This window comes from Hypanus sabinus, chromosome 11 (genome assembly GCF_030144855.1).
Source record: "Hypanus sabinus isolate sHypSab1 chromosome 11, sHypSab1.hap1, whole genome shotgun sequence".
NCBI classification, from domain to species: Eukaryota; Metazoa; Chordata; class Chondrichthyes; order Myliobatiformes; family Dasyatidae; genus Hypanus; species Hypanus sabinus.
The window spans coordinates 22,088,339-22,112,034 of NC_082716.1; the positions used below are offsets into that span (position 1 = coordinate 22,088,339).

At 42.4% G+C, this 23,696-nt stretch overlaps 1 protein-coding gene across 1 annotated transcript in view; it reads right to left on the reverse strand.

Moving 5' to 3' along the window:
* Positions 1 to 23,696, reverse strand: part of abca4b (ATP-binding cassette, sub-family A (ABC1), member 4b) — a 180,017-nt gene that overhangs the window by 82,327 nt on the left and 73,994 nt on the right. The window contains exons 18-23 of the mRNA XM_059983935.1: positions 20,091 to 20,177; positions 18,266 to 18,577; positions 17,986 to 18,181; positions 12,164 to 12,295; positions 6,848 to 6,987; positions 5,462 to 5,599 (exon numbers count right to left, since the gene is read on the reverse strand). Coding sequence (XP_059839918.1) covers positions 5,462 to 5,599; positions 6,848 to 6,987; positions 12,164 to 12,295; positions 17,986 to 18,181; positions 18,266 to 18,577; positions 20,091 to 20,177 — 1,005 coding nt within the window. The remainder of the gene's footprint in view (positions 1 to 5,461; positions 5,600 to 6,847; positions 6,988 to 12,163; positions 12,296 to 17,985; positions 18,182 to 18,265; positions 18,578 to 20,090; positions 20,178 to 23,696) is intronic.

Sequence of the window (23,696 nt, forward strand, 5' to 3'; positions counted from 1 at the left end):
TGAAAGGGAAATTGAATGTGGTGTACATATACAGTTTATGATTCATTAATCTAAAAGGGAGGAAGTGTAATGTATGGGTCTATTTCTTTTAGATTAATGACCCCCCCCCCCTTAGCACTACATATTGATCTGCTTTCTGCACATGCACGTTGTTCTCTTTTTCCCTCACTGCATTGCGAAAACACCAGTTAAAGTTATTTCCCGCGTGCATGCTTTTATTTAATATGGCACAATAGACATCAGTGATGAAATTCACCCCTTTAGCCTTTGGTCAATTGTGCAAAAGGGTGTTTGAAGATCTAGACCTAGCACAAACCCATAGTGATCCTTGCACTCCTGGATGCTTCTGGGACCCTGCAGCAGGTGCCCAAAGATATCGCCAGATCCTCCAAATTCAGTCAAATTCACTGGGAAAATAATCAATTTAATGCCTGTGTCCTCTCCCTGGCCAAAACCCCCCAGCACTGAGCCCCCTGGTTACAGTTTGTCAGCACTGCTGGGCCACAGCTCTCAGAAGACCATACCAGACATTCTGCTCTGAGCTCTGTAATGGGGAGAGATTGCTACAGGAAAAGATTCAAGAATGTACCTAAAGCCTTTGTGATGAAAATGCACCATGCCCACTGACCCCTGACAATCTCTGGCCCATGACCTCTCAATGTGGAGAAGGAGTATTCCAGATGGCATCAAGAACTTTTTGTAAACAGTGGAAGAAATTCAGCAGCTGCCACCAGGCACCTCCTGCCCCAACTATGGAAGGATCTGCAGCTCCCACAGTGGCCTCATCAGTCACTTCAGACCTAACATATTCAGGGTGAAATCAAGTCATCCTCTGTTTGGAGGTGGTGAAAGCGATGGAGGATAAAGTGCTGGAGGTGAATTTTGAGATGGTGAAGGTAAAGATGAGGGTGAGGATAAAGGTCGTGAGGGTGGTGAGGTGATGGAGTTGTGTACAAGGTAGGAAAGGTGAAAATAGCAGGAGTGAAGGAGAAGAAAAAGAAAAAAAGAGTAGAAGTTTATACTTTAAGTAACACACAGATTGCTGGGGAAGCTCAGTAATGTCAGGTAGCATCCATGGAAAGAAACAAGTAGTTGACATTTGGGGTTGAGACCTATCATCTGATTCTAGCATCTACAGTCTCTTGTGCCTCCAGAAATTTTTAATACTGCTTTATGGTCCCTTTTCTGAATTGGTTACCAGCTCTGCTGCTGCACATGGCTCAGAAGGGGTGAGTAGGAGGGGCTCATATGGGAGGAGAGTTCCTGGAACTGTTTATCTGTGATGGAATGGTTTTCACTGGATAATGTGAAGTCACCTCAATAACAACATTACTGCACTTGCACAGAGTACAGTCAAAATATTATCAGTTGATCAGAACTGCCTTGTTATGGACACCATGTGGACAGGCTATTCAGACTCAGAGAGTGCTCCTGAATGTAAGCCTAAAAGCCATCTTACTGTTGCACTCAATATATTTAAAGCAGAGGTTGATAGGCTCTGGATTAGTAAAGATGTCAAAAGATACAAGGAATAGTTGTTGAAGGAGAAAATAAATCAGCCGTGAACAATGGGATATTTGGCTTAATTCTGCTCCTATGTCTTGTAGTTGGACAGTGATAAGTAGACAATAGGTGCAGGAGTAGGCCATTCGGCCCCTCGAGCCAGCACCGCCATTCAATGTGATCATGGCTGATCATCCGCAATCAATACCCCGTTCCTGCCTTCTCCGGTGCTGTAGATATAACGCGAGGCTTTGACCTTATTAAACTGAAAGCAGCTTGTGCGTTCGCTCAACCACAGTGACCTCAGAGTGCTAGCAGCACCCAGCACCACTGCTCATCACCCTGGGAGCTCTACAAGGAGCACCCATCGTAAGGACCCCCACCATGTAGGCCTCTGTTCTCACTGCTGCCATCAGGAAGGAAGTACAGGAGCCTTTGCTCCTGTATCACCAGGTTCAGGAAAAGTTAATATCCTTCAACCATCAGGCTCCTAAGCTGGGAAGATGACTTCACTCACCTCATCATTGAACTGATTTCTACAACCTATGGACTCACTTTCAAGGACTCTACAACTCTTGTTCTCAGTATTATCTACCTATTTATTTATTTGTTTGTTTATTTATTATCTACTTATTTTCTTTGGAGTTTGTGTTCTTTTGCACGCTGGTTGGTTGACAGTCTTTCTGTGAAGTTTTTCATGGACTCTATGTATTTCTTTTCTCTGCAGTGACTGCCTGTAAGCAAATGAATCTTGAAGTAGCATATACATGGTGACATATATGTACTTTGATAATAAATTTACTTTAACTTTTGAACCTGGTTCAGAGACACCTCAGGCAAACTCTTGCACCAATGAAGCTCTTAATTCAAGTTGCATAACCAAGATCAAACCTTGTCTAATGCAAAACGAGAGTCAAATCGTTGCAGATGCAAGAAACCTGAAATCAGATGCCATTGATCTGCAATGTTATCTCCATCCTATGGAAGATCTCTGGGCTGCCTGCTGGGTTTCTTCCAGTGTTTGCTCTTTCAACTTGTGAATTCTCCTGTATAAAGGCACCCATTGTGTTAAAGGAGATTGACATGCAGCACAAGAACACTCTGTTGCTGAGACAAGTGGCTTTGTGGATAAGATACGAACAAGGAGCCAAGATCAGACGAGTCCATCTGCTGTTCGAATTGGCCGTGGAGCACCTGCTGCACCAGTCTCCGGGCTTCATTCATCAGCTTCCAATCTCTGGACATTGACCGTGTGTGTGTTGGACGGTGGGAGGTTTTCACCTACCCAATGAAGGTAACCGCGATTCTGTTCACTCTCCTTGGCCACGAATCAGTGACGTGTGCCCAAGGAGGGGAGACATGTCAAAGAAATGGTCAGTGCAGTCTCGCTCACCAATGTTTTCCTTAATGCCAAATTCCATTTCAAAGATTCATGAGGATATTATTAGAACTGGATGGCTTGAGTTATAAGGAGAGACTGGATGGCTGGAGTATTCTGCTCTGGAGAGCCTGGGGCTGAAGAATGGTCTTATAGAGGTATATAAAACTGTAAGATAAAGCAAATGGTCTCAGCCTGTTTTTCCCCATTATAGCGGAAGACTAAAAGTAGAGGGCAAATACTTAAGATGACAGGGAAAATATTTAAAGGGGACTTGATGGGCATGCTGAGGATAAAGTGAAGTATAGCATATGTCATTATTTGCTGAGCTTCATTTTCTTGCAGGCATTCGCAGTGGAACGAAGAAATACAATAGAATCTATGAAAAGCTACACACAAAGACTGGCAAGCAACCAACGTGCAAGGAGACGACAAATTGTGCAAATGCAAATAATAAATAAATCAATAAGGGCAATGGCAATCTGGAACAAGCTGCAAGAGTAAGTCATAGAAGCAGATACAACTACAGTGTATAAAGGATGTTTGGACATGTACGTGGTTAGGAAAGGTTTCGAGGGACATGGGCCAAATACAAGAAAACGGGACGTGCTCAGTAGGGAACTTGGCCAAGAGGATGTTGGGCTAAGGGCTGTTTCATGGTGTATTAACCTATGACAAACCCAGATTTTTTAATGCTCTAATTGCAGCCCTCCTTGCCCACACCCAACCATTATTTTTTGCTATGAGACCACCATTTTATCAATTATTAAGAACAGTATCTTCCTTTATACAGCATGTTTGAGATTGCAAAATGTCTCAAGAATATCAAAGCCGATTCATTCTTTGTATATAAGGAAGATGACTGAAAACCTAGTCAAAGACAGACATTTTAAGGAAAATCTTAAATGAGATAGGAGGAGGAGACAGTGAATTTAAGGCAGCGAATTCCAGTGGCTGCCAGTGGTTGAGTAATGAGTAAAGAAGAAATTAAAGGACCACAGATTCCTCAGATGATTGCCAGGATGGAGGAGGTGAGAGGGAATGGGAGGAGAAAGACAAAGGAGCAGTTTGAAAATGAAATGAGAATTTTTCTCTGGGGCAATAATACAGGTCAGAGAGCACAGGGCAGTGCAAGCGAGATCATTAAGAGTTTTGGATGACTTGGAGTGTACAGGGAATGGTGTGAGAGGCTGGACAGGACAGCAAAGTCTGGAAATGTGGATACGGTGGTGAAGAAAGCTTTTGGTATATTGGCCTTTATAAAGCAGAGCATCGAGTATAGGAGTTGGGATGTAATGTTAAAATTGTTCAAGGCATTGGTGAGGCCGAATTTGGAGTATTGTGTACAGTTCTGGTCACCTAATTATTGGAAAGATGTCAACAAAATAGAGAGAGTACAGAGGAGATTTACTAGAATGTTACCTGGGTTTCAGCACCTAAGTTACAGAGAAAGGTTAAACAAGTTAGGTCTTTATCCTTTGGAACGTAGAAGGTTGAGGGGGGACTTGATAGAGGTATTTAAAATTATGAGGGGGACAGATTGAGTTGACGTGGATAGGCTTTTTCCATTGAGAGTAGGGGAGATTCAAACAAGAGGACATGAGTTGAGAGTTAGGAGGCAAAAGTTTAGGGGTAACATGAGGGGGAACTTCTTTACTCAGAGAGTGGTAGCTGTGTGGAACGAGCTTCCAATAGAAGTGGTAGAGGCAGGTTTAATATTGTTATTTTAAAAAATTGGATAGGTATATGGACAGGAAAGAAATAGAGGGTTATGGGCTGAGTGCAGGTTGGTGTGACTAAGTGAGAGTGAGCATTCGGCATAGACTAGAATGGCCAAGATGGCCTGCTTCTGTGCCGTAATTGTTATATGGTTAAGTTGGCAGCAGGTAAGCTTAAAGGGTGGAATTTGAATGAAATTATGGCAGAGTCGATGGCAAGGACCGGTTATTGATGGTATGCATTATGGTTAACAATAACATACTACTGATTAAGGATGGTGTGGGCTTTGGTTATCGATGGCAAGGAGAATAGTTCACGGTGGAACTGACTAATGGCTAACTATGGTGTGGAGTATGGTTAATGATGGAACAGATTATGGTCAATATTGGCATTGACTAACATATAGGCTTGGACCTTACTTGAAAGCCCAATCAGAGCCAGGTATAAACAATATTCCTCACTTTCAGATGTTTGTTTCCTCCCATATTCCAAAGATGTATGGTTAGGGTTAGTGAAATGTGGGCATGCTACGTTGGCGCCGGAAGTATGGCAACACTTGTGGGCTGCCCAACTCAATCCTCACCACTTTGATTTAACAAAAATGATGTGCTTCACTGTCTGCTTCAATGTACAGTTAGCAGTAAGTTTTCAAATCACTTTATAGACACACAACATACCCACACACGAGCACATAGCAAGCAGACAGGCAAGCATACAGTTTTCTTGCACAGTTGTCGGTGAAGCATTCACAAGAAATATTTTTCAAATTCAGGATACAATATTGATAAAAAGTTTCACTGTAACTTCATTGCATGCATTGCATTTTCTTTCCTCACTGAAGTCATCGAAGGGGTACCGTACCTGAACGATATTTAAGTAGGAGATCCCAGATAGATCGCCTGGAATACGGATCTACTCCAGACGTTGGCTCATCCAGGATTATCACTTTCGCTCCCCCGATGAATGCTAAGGCTACTGACAATTTCCTCTGCATTCCACCTGTGGAAGGAAAGAGGAAAACTTTCAACAAGTTGTACTCTACAGATCTTCATGACAGTGACCCTCAGAGTCACAAAGGCAAACAGTGTCCACTGGCCAATAGGTTAATAACTCTTACAAAAGCTGGATGAACTCAGCAGGCTGGGCAGCATCCGTTGAAATGAGCAGGACTGATGAAAGGTCTCGACCCGAAACGTTGACTGCTCACTTCAACGGATGCTGCCCGACCTGGGGAGTTCATCCAGCTTTTGTACGTGTTGATTTGACCACAGCATCTGCAGTGTACTTTAGGTTAATAACTCTGCTTTAATATCTCATGAAATCCTACTGTGATAAGACTCACCTGTGGGTACTGGCAGAGAAACTAAACATATCGTTTGAGGCAGAAGACACTGAAAACTTCCCAGTAATTAGGAATGCAAGTGGTACATTCTTCATTGCAAATGAATTTCACTACAGAATAAAGATGTCCAACTGCAATAACATAAAGACCTGGTGAGACTGCACCAGGAATGAAGTGTACACTCTTGGGTCTCCCTGCACAGGGAAGCATATACTTGCAATAGAAGGAGGGAAATGATTTGACTGGTTTGGTGGGTTTGAAGAAGGAGTAAGCAAACAAGGTCTATAACCTTCAGGGTTTAGAAGCTGCCTCACAGAAACATATGGAGTTCTCCTGGAACTTGACAGGGGAGATGTAGGGATGATGTTTCTCCTGGTCAAATGCCTCAAACCAGGCATCACTGCCTCAGAAACGAGGGGTGGAGGTGTGGTGGGGGGAATCAATCATCATGGTAGAAGTGGAAAGAATTTTATTTTACCTAGAGGTCAAAGGAATTTTCTAATTCTCTAGCAAAGGTTCAGTTGCCAAATATAGTAAGACAGAATAATGGAGTGTAGATATAAAGGGAATCAGAGATATATTTCTGTACAGGAAGGAGATGACAAGGTAAAATATCTTAGTGGATTAAGAGAGCAGAAGGTTGTTCACTCCTTGCTTCCATTTCTTATGTCTTGAGAACATAAGTTTAAGGAATAAGAAATAAAGCATAAAGAACCTCATAACCTTTCTGATACTTTGTGAAAACCTTCTGAAATGCAGGTTGCTTTGTTGGGTCTGACACATGCCAACCAAAGTTGTGCTTAGTGATTCTCACTGAGCAATATTAGATGGCTTACTCAAAACAGAGCGGTGGAACAGGGCTAAGTCACGGTATTTGAATAAACAAGTGGCAAATGGGCTGCTACCTGATAAATTTTGAGCCAACTCGTCTCTTTTATGAATCAATCCAATTTCATCCAGCATTACTTCTGTCTGCTTTTCTGCTTCTTCAGCTGCGTGGCCTTTGAGTTGAGTGTAAAATAAGATGTGCTCTGCCACCGTTAGACTGCAGGGAAGATAAATGTAAAAATCAGATGATTCCACATATAGCCTCCTTCAGACTCCAGGCTCAAGAATAATATTCCAGCCTTAACATGTGAGAGAGAGACAAACTTCCCCAGGCCAACATACCAAGCATTCCCCAGCATTTATCGACCAGCTCATAAGCTCACTTTAATGGTGGACCAGATTCCAAGACTGATACACTCGGCTTATCTTGATGGATATTACAGTCCTGCATAACACAGAATCGTTCTACAGTCCCACTATGTAATAAATGATTTGTGCATCATCTTTCTCCCTGGACAGATTCTAGATTTAAAGGAAGCCCTGCATTCTATGATGTGCCGGTTCTTTTGCCAGGTGAATTGAAGTTTTGTGTTGTGGAGAAGAGCACATCTTTGTGACTTTGTCCAGGGTGCAGCCGTGTGTCAGTGTTGCTTCCCTGTCTTTCAGTAGTTACAAGCAGTTATGTTCTTCTGCAAACAAAACGTTTGACCATTGTATAACATGAGGCTATCAATGAATGGGGGGGGGGAAGTAATTCACTTAGTGTGCCTTATTGTGCAGCCGTGTTTAGTGATTCAATACGCATTACGGACAGGAATGAATTGCATCTATTTTATATATCTTGCGTTTATAACTTAAGTCAATGAATCAGGCTTAATATCAGTGATTTATGTTGTGAAAACTGTTGTTTTGTGGCAGCAGTACTGTCCAATAAAATATACTATAAATTATAATCAGAAATATATATGACAAAGAAGTGGTGCAAAAACAGTGAGGTAGTGTAGTGTCCACTCTGACAGGCTGCATCGCCATCCGGTATGGAGGGGGGTGTGGAGGGGCTACTGTACAGGATCAAAGTAAGTTGCAGAAACTTGTAAAACTAGTCAGCTCCATTATGGGTACTAGCCCCTGGAGTCTCCAAGATATCTTCAAGGAGCAGTGCCTTGGGAAGACGGTGGCCATCATTAAGGTCCCGTCCCCCCCCCACCACCCAGGACATGCCCACCTCTCATTGTTACTGTCAGAGAGGAGGTACAGAAGCCTAAAGGCACACACACGACAATTCAGGAACAGCTTCCTCCCCTTTGCCATCTGATTTCTGAATGGTCATGGACACTACCTCGCTACTTTTTTATTTTTATTTTTGCAGTACTTATTTGAACTTAACTATTGAATAGACAAGTACATATTTAATGTAACTTGGTATTTTTCTCTATAATTATTTAGCATGTATTTCATTGTACTGCTGCCATAAAGTTAACAAATTTCACCACATATACCAGTGATATTAAACCTGATTCTGATGACAAAAAGCAGGGCAAACAGCATCAGTGCAAACATTAGTGCTCAATGAAGCCTAATTGAATAGAGGGCTTTGAGTGACCCTAGGTCATTTCTAAAGTAAGTACATGTTTGGCACATCATTGTGGGCTGAAGGGCCTGTATTGTGCTGTAGGTTTTCTACGTTTCTAACTGGGTATCACATTATTTTGGTGTATGAAGTATGTGCTGGACATAACACAGACACACCCAAAGAAAATCTGTGCAACTGGACAAAAAAGAATTAACTACAACGTGATAGCATTTAACTCACAGGTGTATGCATTCTAACTGTGCCATGAGTTGTATGAAAAGCTTTGTGGGCTCGTCTGCTGAGACCGCTGGGAAGTGAGTTAGAGATTAAAGAACGTTCTCTATGGCAGTGGCAGTATAGTGGCTGAGTAGGAAAGTATGGGAGCAGAGGGGTGTGGGGAAAGGGCATAGGTGATCCACATGCAATGAATTGGCACAATTAGCTCTTATGCCACGTATGACTCTTCTCTCAGGTTTGGCTTGATCAAAAGGCCCAGGTATCACAGCATGCAGCTCTGATTAATTCTCTCATCAGTGATCAAATCTCTGATTACTTCTCCATACTGCTGGTTATAGGTAATTGGCATATCATTGTCACAGATACATTGAAAAACTGTTTTGCCTGCCACCCATACAGATCAGTACAAGCCTGACCTCTGAGAGGTCTTGCATTGATATTTTGCAGAAAGCGTCTCCCAGCCTCAGTGTGTGTCCTGATGATGCTTTTCCCTCGAGGTAATAGGACGGAAAAGCAATAACAGAGTCTGTGAGGTACTCTCTGCAACATATCAACGTGAAACACTAATTGATGTCTCACTGCCAAACCCCACACAGGTTTCTTTGTGAGAGAACAGCAAAGTTGCAGGTAACTCTGATTTCTGTTGTCAGTGGAGGAATTTTTGGCCATGCTGGTGACGCCTACTGTCTGTGTATATCATTAGGAGTTTGAGGAGAATTAGTATGTCACCAAAGACACTCAGAAATTTCCACAGATGTACCATGGTACTGCAGAGAGCACTCTAATTGGCTGCATCAGCATCTGGTATGGGGGTGGGAGAGGTTTCACTGCACAGTATTGAAATAAGTCGAGGAAAGTTTTAATCTCAGCCAGCTCCACCGTGGGTAGTAGCCTCTGTACTATACAGGACGTTGTCAAGGAGCTGTGGCTCAAAAAGGTGACATCTATCATCAAGGACTCCCATCACCCAGGACATGCCCTCTTCTCATTGCTACCACCAGGGAGGAGGTACAGGAGCCCGAAGGCACACACTCAGCGATTCAGGAGCAGCTTCTTCCTCTCCGCCATCAGATTCCTGAATGGACATTGAACCCATGAACACTACCTGACTACTACTTTTTCTCATTTTGCACTATTTATTGAATTTGACTTTTTATTATAAACATATATACTCCTTACTATAATCTACAGTTTTTAAACTTGCATCAGAGAGATTGGATGTGGAGAGATATTTCTATAAATAGGGTATTCTAGAATCAGAGGGCACAGCCTCAGAATAAATAGATGTCCCGTTAGAACTAAGATGAGGAAGAGATTTCCACAGCCAGCTGGTGGTGAATCTGTGGAATTCATTGCCACGGAGGAATGTGGAGGCCAAGCAATTTGTTGCATTTCAGGTGGATGTTAATAGGTTTTCGATTGGCAAAAGGATTAAGGATTACAGGGAAACACACACAAAATGCTGGAGGAACTCAGCAGGCCAGGCAGCATCTATGTTTTTCAATGTACTGCTGCCGCATAACAACAAATTTCATGACATCTGCCAGTGATATTAAATCTGATTCTGAATCTGATTCTGAAAAATGTGCTCAAATCGTCAAGTTTTTGATATGATTTTTTTTCTAAAGCATTGCTACATGAACTGGCTCCAAAATTTTAACTCACGTTGCTTAATCTCAACTTCATTACTTCACATTTCCTTCAGTTTCTTCTATGCCCGGAGAGCCATATAGATGGCTCCACAGCAAAGCATTATGTAGATAGACAGCTCGAAAAACGAGTCATTCAGCCTGATAACTCTACCTTGGTGTTTATGCTACATTCAGACCTCCAATATTTCCTTCTGTAAATATGTCACCAGGACCCGCTGTTTCCTTCTGCCTCATACTCCTGATGAGCCTCTTCCTTCCTATTCTCAATGATAGCAGGTTTCACATACCTACCGGCCTTTCGGTGAAGCTTCCCTACTATATTTCAAGGCAACTATTTCATCTTGAAAAGTCTCTAACTACGCTTTTCCTCTCAAGAAAATATAATTTCTCTGTATTCAGTCATGAAAAACTTCCATTATTGTAAAGACCTCTGTTAGATCTCCCACCAGCTTTCTTTTGACAGTGAGGAGGCCCAGTCTGTATACTTCTTTCTGACATGTATGGGTCTGCCCAAACTCGAAGCCGTCATTTTAAATCCTCACTGCATCCCCTCGGTCGTCTCCTGATCATTTTTTTAATAACGTGGTGATCAGATTTGTGTGCACGTGTGGAGACTCAAGAGACGGCTGATGCTGGAATCAGGAGAAACACTTGAAAAGTATGGCTTGGCTAAGGTTTGATACTAGAAGAGATAGGAGCAGAATCAAACCATTCGGCCCATTGAGTCTACTCCACCATTCAATCACAGCCGATTTTTTTCATCCATTCTCCCATCTTCACCCTGTAGCCCTGCTGAAGGGTTTTGGTCCAAAACGTCGACAGTATTCTTTTCCATAGATGCTGCCTGGCCTGCTGATTTCCTCCAGCATTTTGTGTGTGTTTCCCTGTAATCCTTAATCCTTTTGCCAATCGAAAATCTATTAACATCCACCTGAAATGCAACAAATTGCTTGGCCTCCACAGCCCTCCGTGGCAATGAATTCCACAGATTCACCACCAGCTGGCTGTGGAAATCTCTTCCTCATCTTAGTTCTAAAGGGACATCTATTTATTCTGAGGCTGTGCCCTCTGATTCTAGAATATCCTATTTATAGAAATATCTCTCCACATCCAATCTCTCTGATGCAAGTTTAATGTGGAATCTGTCTGTCTAGTAAAAATGTCCATTTCTTAATTTGCTTTCTATATGGTATTGCTTGCTACCTGTTGTGCAGCTTTATTTGATTGGTTTATTTGTAACCCAGAATCCAATCATCCTCTACTACAGCACTTAGAAGCTTCTAAATCCTAAGAGACCTTCCATTTCTTCTTCCCAAAATGTACTATATTGTACTAAGCTTCACAATCATTTACACAGATGTAACCAGGACTTGAGGACCAGAGTATAGGGAAAGGTTGAATGGGTTAGGACTTTATTCCCTGGAGCAGAGGTGACCAAGATATGTTCTTACAGAGGTATACAAAATTTTGAGGGGTTCAGAATGCAAGCTGGCTTTTTCCCCTCAGATTAGGTGAGACTAGAAATGCAGGTCATAGGTTTAGGGTGAAAGGTGAAGCATTTAAGGGGAACTTCACTCAGAGGGTGCAGTGAGTGTGGAACGTGAGGCCTGTGCAAGTGGCAGATACGGATTCAACTGCAATATTGAAGAGAAGTTTGGATAGGTGTATGGAAGAGAGGGGCTTGGAGGGATATGGTCCACTCTATCTGTGGCACTCATAAACTTTTAAAGCTCTATCAGTTCTCCCCTTCAGTCTCTGGTGCTCCAGAGAAAAGAACTGAAGTTTATCCAGTCTTTCATGATAGCACACACTCTCTAAACCAGGCAGCATCCTGGTAAACCTTTTCTGCACCGTTTCTATAGCCTCAACATCCTTCCTATAGTGGGGTGACCAGAACTGTGCATCCAGATCTGTAGAAATATTCTGCTTACTTATTGAACAAGATGTTGTGCTGGGGGCATATGCCGATGTCCTGTCGAATAGCTTCAATTTCTGTGCGGATGTCCTTGCCGTTAATAAATGCAGTACCGGATGTGGGTGGAAATAAACCGATCAGCATTGACCTATTAAACAGAGGGAGAAGTTCATTAGACCTGGCAGACATAATATCGTCCACTTTGAAAACTGAGCACACGTGGAAAAGCTGTTGCACATCTTAAGAAGTAATTACACAACTTTGCGGAAATTCGATTGTTATTATAAGGCGCTTGCAATCCATCAGAGACATCTTGCAATCAGTACTGTTTGCTCCTGTAGGAAATAGTTTGGAATGCTAAAGCTCCTTTTGACAAGTTCTTCGTCCTTCCTGATTATGCTGACGCTTCTGTCCACCTGCTCCGTCCCCAGCATGTTGCCAAGGAAGCCACTTCAGTGTGAACCATGAATAACAAGGGTGGCCAGGTTGTTTCCATATCAGTAGCCCCACAGACAAACTACAACTGGACCTTCACGCATCCTTGACAAACACCCACCTCCAGAATAGCAGAGATCAGGGAAGAGGGGGTGGGTCAGGGGCCGGGGGATGGGGAAGTAAAGAGGAGAAACTTGAAGGTGGGTAGGAGGAGGAGACTAAACTATCTGTTAAACCAGCTAACCCAGCACAGACAATAAGAGGTGGGGAGCGGGGCTGCTAGTAAGCAAGACTGGGGTCATATTCTGCTACCTTTCATTCTCTGCTGCATTACACATCACTCAATTACATGAACTGGAATAGCAGTTTGGCTTCAGCATAAAGTTGACTGCTTCAGCACGGGAACACCTCTTGCACTAAAGTCTTGCTTTGCTTCCTTCACTGTCTTGTATAATTTTTGTCCAGTTTACGTTCTGTGTGCTGTCTGAATCTGCATCCTGCAGCAAGCAATATTTTCAATGTGCCTGAACCTCCCTGTACCTGTGCAGATAACAATTAACTCACCTCACGTTGACTGGACTTAGTTTTTGAGAGAGAAGAAAACCTGATGAACAAGGACAACATTAACAGCAACTTCCTTCAAAGTGTTAACTTGTTGGTTGGAGCAGGATGGTCAACCTAATGACTGATGAATGAATTCTAGATCCTTAAGCCAAGGCTGGGTGGTTATTAACCTACGTACACTGTACAAAGAAGAAGAAAGTGCCACTTGCTGTGTGGAGAATGAGATTAGCTTTATTTGTCACGTGTACATTGAAAGATACCGTGAAATATATCCTCTGCAAGAAAGGATGCTGGGGCATCCCTCAAGAATCATCATGTTTCCAGTGCCAACGTAGCATGTCCACATTTTACTAATCCTAACCTGTAAGTCTTTAGAATGTGGGAGGAAAGCAGAGGCAGATTAGGGTGGATAAGTCCCTAGGGCCTAACAAGGTTTTTTCCTCTCAGACTTTGTGGGCCGCAAGTGAAGACAACACAGGGGCCCTAGCAAAGATATTTAAGTCATCCGTAGTGAAAGGTACCAAGGGATTGGAGGATAGCTAATGTTGTTCTGCTGTTTAAGACAGGCTCTAAGGGTAAACTAAAAAATTATAGGTCAGTGAGCCTGACATCAGTAGTGGGAAAATAATTGGAAGATATTCTAAGAGACCAAATATAAGAGATATACATGGACTGATTAAGGATGGTCAGCATGGCTTCCTGCTTGGTAGGTTGTGTCCAACCAATCTTATAGGGTTTTTCAAGGAAAGTTGATGAGGGCAAGGCAGCAGATGTTGTCTACATTGAATTTAACAAGGGATTTGACAAAGTCCCACATAGGAGGTTGGTCAAGAAGTTTCAGTTGCTTGGCATTCGAGATAAGGTAGTAAATTGGATTAGATATTGGCTTTGTGGGAGATGGCAGAGGATGGTTGTAGATGGTTGACTTTCTGACTGAAGGCCTTTGGCTAGTGGAGTTCCGCAGGGTTCGGTGCTGGGTCGGTCATTGTTTGACATCTATATCAACGATCTGGATGATAATGCGGTTAACTCGATCAACAAATTTTGTGTTGACACCATGATGCACCATCAATAACTCACTCTGAGACGTAAAGGCAAGATATCGGCTTTTTTTGACTGGAAGAAGGAACAAGCAGTGAGTGACCACCATACTACATCCTGGAGACTGAGAGGCCGGGCTCAGTCCTTGATCGCCTTTATACCGGGGTCTGTGGGAGGAGCCACAGGAGCAGTCAGCAGGGGGCGTGTCCAGACAGGCATATGTAGTTCACCACACACCAAGAATGGGGCTATAGTGGACAGCAAGGAAGACTATTGTGACTTGCAACAGGATCTGGACTAACTGAAAAAAATTGGGCTGAAAAATGGCAGATGGTTTTTAATGCAGGTGTTGTACTTTGGTACGACCATCCAGTGTAGGCCTTACACATTGAACTGTAGGGCACTGAGGAGTATGGTAGAACAAAGGGCTCTGGGAATTCAGGGCCATAATTCATTGAAAGTGGTGTCGTAGGCCTTCAGAAATTAAAGTATTGAGTACAAGAGATGGGATGTTATGCTGAAGTTGTGTAAGATGTTGATGAAGCCTAATTTGGAATATTGTGTGTAGTTTTGGTCACCTACCTCCAGGGAAGATATAGGTAAGGTTGAAAGAGTACAGAGGAAATTTTCAAGGATGTTGTTGGTATTGGAGGGCCTGAGCTATTAGAAAAGATTGAATAGGTTGCGACTTGAAGATTGAGAGGAGATTTGACAGAGGTATACAAAATTATGAGGAGTATAGATAGGGTAAATGCAAGTAGACTTTTTCCACTGAGGTTGGGTGGGACTACAACTAGAGGTCATGAGTTAAGGGTGAAAGTTGAGAAGTTTAAAAGAAACATGAGGGGAAACTCCTTCACTCAGAGGGTTGTGAGAAAGATGAACTGGCTGCCAATGAATGTGGTGCATCTGAGCTTGATTTCAATGTTTAAGAGAAGCTTGGATAGATACAAGGACAATAGGGGAATTGATGGCTATGCCCCAGGTTGATGGGAGTAGGCAGTCTAAATGGTTCGGCACAAATGGGCCGAAGGGCTTGTTTCCGTGCTGTAATTTTCTGTCTCTATAACTCAATGACCTGCAGGAAACCCACATGGTCACAGGGAGAACATCCAAACTCCTTGCACCGTGCTCTTACAGATGACACTGTAAAGTGTTACTCTACCTGCTAAACTACCATGCTGCAAGTTAAACAACCATTTTCCAGTGAATACAAGCTGACGCTGACTCCCTGCAGCTATGCTTACTCAATTATCCAATTAAAATTATTTTAGTTTTTTCTGAAACTCTGGATTTTAATTCAGATCAATAATTTGAAAATACGAGCTTCGGCTCCAGCTATAAATGTCAGCTAACCACTTTAGGGCAGCATATAATAAATCTTAACATCAGTGTGCAGCTTTAACCAACAGTGTGTATCTCTTCATTCATTGCCTGTCTATAAGAGGTCACTTCTTGAGACGCATTTCAATTCCATTATGTGATCAGATAAATAAACTGTGTACTGACAGTCTACTTTTCTGTTGTCTCTTATCTCCCTCTCATTATTCGTGTGAAGGTGCTTTGGTATGACACAAGGACACGGCGGGTTTTATTTAAATGCTTGTTATTAATTTCTTGTTTTCCTTACTTGGACCTTTTAAGTTTTGGTAAACTTGTTAGAGTCTGAAATTGTTTTATCCCAGGGATAAATCTCATTATTACAGCAATTCAAGTTATCTTTTATTTAATAAACACTTACTTAGTGCAATGCTGAATCTCATTTCAGGGACGGGATTTATGTTCATTTGGAATGGCAGGGACTGATTGGTGGAAGTCAACGTGGTTCTGTACAGGGAAGCCCTGGCTCTGGATTTTTGAGGAAGTAATGAAGAAAGCTGATGAAGGCAGAGTAGTAGATCTGGTATACATGGATTCTAGCAAGGAACTAACAGTCGACGGTTTGCGCAGAGACCCTTCATCAGGACTGGAAAGGAAGGGAGAGCAAGCCAGAATAAGAAGGTGGGAGGAGGAAAGGAAGAAGTAGGAGGGGACAGGTGATAGGTGAAACCGAGAGAGAGGGAGGCGTGAAGTAAATAGCTGGGAAGCCGATTGGTGGGAGAGATAAAGGGCTGGAGAAGGGGTAGAAGACCATAGAGAGGGAAGGAGGAGAAGCATCAGAAGGGGTGAGGGGCGTGTAAGAAGCTAAGGTGAGAGAGGGAGAGACATGTTGCCAAATTGGATCCAAGATTGGTTTGGTAATTGAAGACAGAATGCAATGGTAGAGAGTTGCTTTTCTGACTGGACACCTGTCACCAGTGGGGTAATACAGGGATTAATGCTGGGACCTTGGCGCTATTTCATAGGTACCCTGTAAATGACTTGGATAAGAAAGAGCGACGTCTGAATTTAAAACATTATAGAAGTTTATAAGATTATGAGGGGCATGGATAGGGTGGATCATTTGAGTTTTTTTTCATGGCGTAAGAGTCTAAAGAGAGGCATACAGTAGGTTTAAAATGAGAGGAGAGAAAATTAAATGAGATCTGAAGGGGAAGATTTTCCAGTCAGAGGGCAGTTATTATACGGAATGAGTGGACAGAGGAGATGGTGGAACCAAATACATTTAAGGGGCATTTGGACAGGTACTTGGATTGGGAAGAAATAGACAGATAGGAGCCTAATGCTGGCTGATTAGATCAGTATAGATAGGCCAAGGGATGGGCCAAAGGGACCATTTTGATCCTGTACTTCTCTTTGTCTCTATTATTATATAGCAGTTATTGAGTGACTCCTTCCTCCCCTCCCCTCACCTTCTTACTCTGACTTCTCATCTCTTTTTTCCCGTCCTGATGAAGGATCTCAGCTTGAAACATCGACCGTTTGTTCATTTCCATAGATGCTGCCTGATCCGCTGAGTTCCTCCAGCATTTTGTGTGTGTTACCTTGATTTCCATCATCTGCAGATTTTCTCTTGTTTTTAAACTTCTTGGAAAACTGAATAAACTTCACCCCGTTTAATTTGTACCCCTGCACTCCTGTTTTTTTTTAAAATTATCTTTTAAGGTGCAGTCCAATCTGACATAGGGTGTACACAAAACAACAAAGACATAAGGAACTTCCCTGCTCCGGTTTCTGAAAAGTTTAACTCAGAAGAGCCGGAGCTGGAGCTCGGTGCCTGGTGTTTGGGAGCAGGCAAGCGAACGACTCAGATGGAACGTGTTTGCCGAATGCTCGAGATAATTTCAGCAGCAGCTGTTGTTCTAGTTCAGTGATTGGCCACGTGTGCTCCTTGGACGGGGAATGCCTAGCTTCCCAAGGTTTACATTGAACTGGGCGACTACAGTAAATTAGCAAATTATTTGCACTAAACTGTAAAGAGGATTAATGCTGAAAAGAATTTTACTGAAACTCCTTCCAGTAAAACATACTGTCCAAGTAACAGGAAATATTGGTCAATTGTTTTTGCTTTTCTGTACCCCTTCGTACTTGCCCTTGTTCTGTTCAGCCCTCCTCTCACAATCTTTTGTTGCTCGTTTGGGTCCCAGGAACTCAAATGCAACCCCTTTGCATGTGGTCAGTAGCAAGTCATGTTCTAATGATACTGCTTGGTAACATACGACAGATTTTCAATAGTTACAGAAGAGCCATTGTGCAGAGCAATTATTTTCACTGTGCAGATGGCCAACAGCCCTCTATTCTACTGCCTTTGACTTGAGCAGGGATGTAAACAGAGCTGCATGAGCCTGGCTTGTTTCCATATTTTCGCTGGGCAGTGATTACTTTCATTGTTGCAACAAATAGAACACAAGCTCTTACATTGTGGTGGTTTTTCCAGCTCCGTTGTGACCCAGAAAGGAAGTGATCTGCCCTTCAAAGAAGTTAATGCTCAGCCCATCTACGGCTGGCTTCTGTCCCTCACCAAAAGTCTTCACCAGGTTCTGAATGGACACTCCCAGAGTCAGACTCGAAGGCTCCAATTCATAGAGGGGGTTTCCTGCCATTGCTGCTGTCACTGCCAACAGATAAAGACAGACATAGTCAACATCATGGAGTGCTGTAAAGCCGATTTTAAAATGTTACAGATTTGAGTTATTACCAGGGTTGATTTTTTCCTTTTCCTTCTCCTTCTCCTTCTCCTGCCTTTCTTTTTCCAGCCTTTCCATCTCCTGCTTTTCCTTCTCTTGCCTTTCCTTCTCCTGCTTTTCCTTCTCAAGTCTCTCCTTCGCCTGCCTCTCCTTCTCAAGCTGCTCCTTCACCTCTTTTTCCTTCAGTTTGCAAATCTTCTTGCCGTCCCCGGGCTTGTCTGCCGCTTGCTCTGCTGTGTTCTCTGCTGGCTTCTCTTCCTTTGCCTCCACAGGCTTCTCCACCTTCTCAGGCTCTTTCACAGCTTCTTTCAATTCATTTTTGTCTTAGCAAGGATTAAAAGTAAATTTTGATTCATGCTCATTTCGGGTGCAAACTGGGATACAATAGCTTATGATGAAATAGCTTACAATGTGTCCCAACTAAATTAATCCACACTGGCAGCACTTTACAAAGAATTACTTCACTCAGGCATATAATACTGGGGCAGTTACTTTAGCTAATCTGGAGATACTGATCACGTGGCAGAATTTACCTGTTAAATTTCCAAATTTATCTCTCCATCGGAAAACAACACTGAGCCAGCACAGAAGCCTTCATAATTAGGCTGGATGACAATAAGGAATGGGATTGTGAAGGAATGTGTTTGGGTGGACACTGAAGTCTGGAGAATCTGGAACGTAGGGACATGATCTCTGAATCTGAGATAAGAAGACTATTGACTTTATGGCCTAAATTCATTAATATTTAGCCTCAGGATTAACTAAAGTAACCGCCCTGAGATAATATTCTTGAATAAACTGATTCTGATTCTGCATAAGGGCTTGACCGCTATCGGACTTCATTTTTATTTATTTATTAGATACAGCACGGAGTTGGCCCTACCAGTCCTTAGAGCTGTGCCGCCCAGCAATCCCCCAACTTAATCCCAGCCCAATCATGAGACAGCTTACAACGACCAATCAACCTACCAACTGGCACGTCTTTGGATTGTGGAAGGAAACTGGAGCACCTGGAGCAAACCCACGTGGTCACGGGCAGAACGTACAAGCTCCTTACAGGCAGTGGCAGGAATTGAACCTGGGCCGTCTGTACTGTAAAGCACTGTGCTACCGTGCCGCCCAAAATATTTCATATCAAATACGCCTAAATCTTTTCCTACTATCTCACCTGAAGATATCTTTACTCAGAACTTGCTCTGGCCATGAGTGCTGTGGATACTCAAGTTAATATTTGCACTTGCAGCATAAGAGAATCAGTTGGGAACGTATGCCTGAGGTATTGGACCACTCATGAACTTACTGAACTGTAAATTCATGGGTAATCCTACAGGCTCAGAGGCTGTATAGCCAAACATGGCTTCTATTTTGTACGTTTTTATGGAATTATTTATCTTGTATCCTTGGCTGCATCATGACAATGAAGGTGAATTGTACACAAGCTCATTCCTGTCACATCCAGCACTGCCCGTTCAACACTGACCCATTATACTGCCACCCATGATAACTTGGCAGTTTGCCATTGTAACGAAAACACCATTGAAGTTGTGCATTGATGTAACTTTAAATGCAGTCAGCACAAGGCTTTAATTTTAACAAGAGTATAGACAGCATGCCGAGTCTCGTTTAAGTCTCCGGTAATAATAGGAAAGAACTGGCTAAGTTTTCAGACACTTTTAAGTGGAGAATTCTGCCTTCACAAAGCCAGATGTGATCTAGTTAAGTAATCACAGGGTACCCACTCTGACTGTCTCAGACATACTCCTGTAAACCATATCAGCTACAACAGGGGGGAAATGCAATCGGGAAAAATGGCTTCTCGGTTTATAAATAACTCACCTTCTGCTGCGGCTTGGGGCTTTTCAGCACCAACCCAGTAAGAAATCTGCAGTGGAAAATACCAGGGTGCTGGTACTCCGTACTGGCCTAAAGAACAGGAAAGAAGCACGAGGTGAGTTAAAGCATAGAAACAGTGTTCTGGGCTATATTACCTCTGAATAGCGATTAATATTGCCACAGCAACACAGTGGTTAGACTACCGTACTGGTGTCTAAAGGTAAGGACGATTGATCCAAAACTCCAATTCAATTATTCAAATACTTAAAGTTAAGTCTGTCCTGAGCCTTCAGAGCCGGTGCTTATGCCGGTTTCCGTGGCGTGAAGCAACTGTACAAGACTCCCCCCCCCCACCACCCCAGATAGGATGACAGTCTATCACAAGGTTAACCCCCAGCATTTTGCTGGTACCCATTTTCAGCTGGGTGGACTGGAGCAATGGGTGGTTAAGTGCCTTGCTCAAGGACTCAACACGCTGCCTCGGCTGGGGCTCGAACTCACGACCTTCAGATCGCTAGTCCAACTCCTTAACCACTTGGCCACATGCCACAAAATCAAATACTTAATGCTGGCAAAGCTAACATGAGGAAATCCGCAGATGCTGGAAATTCAAGCAACACACACAAAATGCTGGTGGAACGCAGCAGGCCAGGCAGCATCTAGGACTCCTGACAAAGGGTCTCGGCCCAAAACGTCAACAGCGCTTCTCCCTATAGATGCTGCCCGGGCTGCTGTGTTCCACCAGCATTTTGTGTGCGTCACTTAACTCTGGAGTTAAATGCTAATGTCAGCAATGGCAATTGTGAGGCAAACTTCAAATTTTCCATCGTCCCCAAATACAAGAACATTATAAAAATAAACAGGAGAAAGTCTGCAGATGCTGGGAATCCAAAGCAACGTACACAACACACTGGAGGAACCCCCAGCAGGTGAGGCAGCATCTATGGAAAGTAATTAACTGTCAACGTTTCAGGCCCAGACCCTCCTTCAGGTCCCAAATAAGGGTCTCAGCCTGAAACGTCGACTGTTTATTCATCTCCGTAGGTGCTGCCTGACCTGATGTGTTTCTCCAGCATTTTGTGTGTCTTGCTTAACATTATAAATATATAAAGTTTCACTCTCAGAGTGCTGGAAGAACTCAGCAGGCCAGGAAGTATCTATGGAAAAGAGTAGGCAGTGGACCTTTGGGGCTGAAACCAATTGAATTGACTTTATTACTTACATCCTTCATATACATGAGTAAAAATCTTTACATTACATCTCCGTCAAATATGCAATTATAATTTATAATAAATGTTATGTACAATAGGATAATCAACATAGCATAGAAATACAGTTGTGTCAGCATGAATTAATCAGTCTGATGGCCTGGTGGAAGAAGCTGTCCCGGAGTCTGTTGGTCCTGGCTTTTATGCTGCGGTACCGTTTCCCGGATGGTAACAGCTGGAACAGTTTGTGGTTGGGGTGACTTGGATCTCCAATGATCCTTCAGTCCCTTTTTACACTCCTGTCTTTGTAAACGTCCTGAATAGTGGGAAGTTGACACCTACAGATGCACTAGGCTGTCCGCACCACTCTCTGCAGAGTCCTGCGATTGAGGGAAGTACAGTTCCCGTACCAGCCAGTGATGCAGCCAGTCAGGATGCTCTCAATCGTGCCCCTATAGAAAATTCTTTGGATTTGGTGGGCCATACCAAACTTCTTCAATCATCTGAGGTGAAAGAGGCACTGTTATGCCTTTTTCACGACACAGCCAGTAGTATGCACAGACTAGTAAGATACTTCTTCAGGACTCTATACAATACAATGTTTTTTTAATGCTGTTAATGTAACACTATGACAGTTCCAGCTGTAAGACGGGTTCAGTACCTGCTGCTATCTGTAAATAGTTTGCAGTCAACCCTGTGGGTTTCCTCCACGTTCTCCAGTTTCCTCCCACAGTCCAAAGACATATTTATTTATTTAGAGGTACAGCGCGGAATGGGCCCTTCAGGCTCTCTGAGCTGAGCTGCCCAGCAGCCCACTGATTTAACCCTAGCGTAATCACAGGACAGTTTACAATGATCAAGTAAATTACTAACTGCGACAACTCTGGACTGTGGGAGCTACCAAAGGAAACTGAAGTGCTCACAGGAAGGACGTACAAACCTTCTTGCAGAGGACGCTGGATTTGAACTCCGGCTCCCCAAGCTATAATAGTGCCATGCTACCGTGTTGGGTTAGCAAATTGTGGGCATGCTACATTGGCACTGAAAGGGAGGTGACACTGGCAGTGCTCAGCATAATCCTTGAGGATATGATTTGACATGGGATGTAATATGACAAATAAAGCTAATCCTTCTTAAAATCTAGTTTGTCTTCCTTTCTTTTTAAAAATACCTTCAAAGATACCTTCAAATTAGAGATTTTCTACGTTTCCAATTAACTACTTTTCCTATAGGTCCTGATAAAAATTTACTGAATGATCTTTTAAATTTAAAACCTTTTGTTAATGGTTCTATTACCGGTATCTATAACTTGTTGATTGATTCTAGACAAGACTTCTTAGATAAAATAAAAAAAAGCTTGGGAGGATGACCTAAATTGTCAGATTTCTGATGATAGATGGAATAAAATTCTTAAACGGGTTAATAAATTCTGTGCTCATCATTCTCTTCTACAATTTAAAGTGGTTCATAGAGCTTACATTTCTAAACAGAAGCTGTCCAGTTTTTACCCGAATGTTTCTCCACTTTGTAATAAATGCAACTCTGCTGATGCTTCTTTAATTCATCTGTTTTGGTTTTGCCCTACAATTGAAAAGTTTTAGCAGGAAGTATTTCATACCTTCTCTCAACTTTTTCTGGTCCAATTTGACCCAAATCCCCTTACTGCCTTGTTTGGTATTATTGCAAATGAAGGTATAACTTTAAATACTCCTAACCTACAGGTTTTAGTTTTTACCTCTCTTTTAGCAAGAAGAGCAACCTTGCTTAAATGGAAGGAGTCTACCCCTCCTACACATCTTCAATGGCTACGTGATATTATGTCTTATTTAAATTTAGAAAAGATCCGCTGCTCAGTCTTAAATTCGAAGCAATCTTTTTATGATATTTGGGGACCTTTCCTAAATTAGTTTTCCAATTTATAAAGTTTAACTGTGCACAGACTTTTATGTATATTTTTATCTTCTCTTCTTAAGTGAATATGTTTTTTTCTAATTATCCATTGTCATCCATCAGCTTTTTTCTTTGGTAGTTGGTAGGGGGTTGACTTTTTTTAATATAAAAAATTTATTTTATGATGTATGACTTATCTTTAAATTTTTGATTACAGAGTGGTATACCTTTATGTGTTATGCTATAACATTTTGATCAATTTTATTACAATATATGAATGTACACAAGTTATGTTGAGATGTATCTATGTGTTGCACTCTGTAAATCTTTTTTTTTTCTGAATAAAAATATATTGTAAAAAGAAAAGAAAGAAAAATACACTAATTAAGAACAGATGAGGTGAACTATTCAACCTGTCATGATCATCGTGCCACCAAATCTCCTGTTGGAATACCATTATTAAATATTCTTATATGGTTTCAATGGGAATGACATCATTACCAAAGGAAAC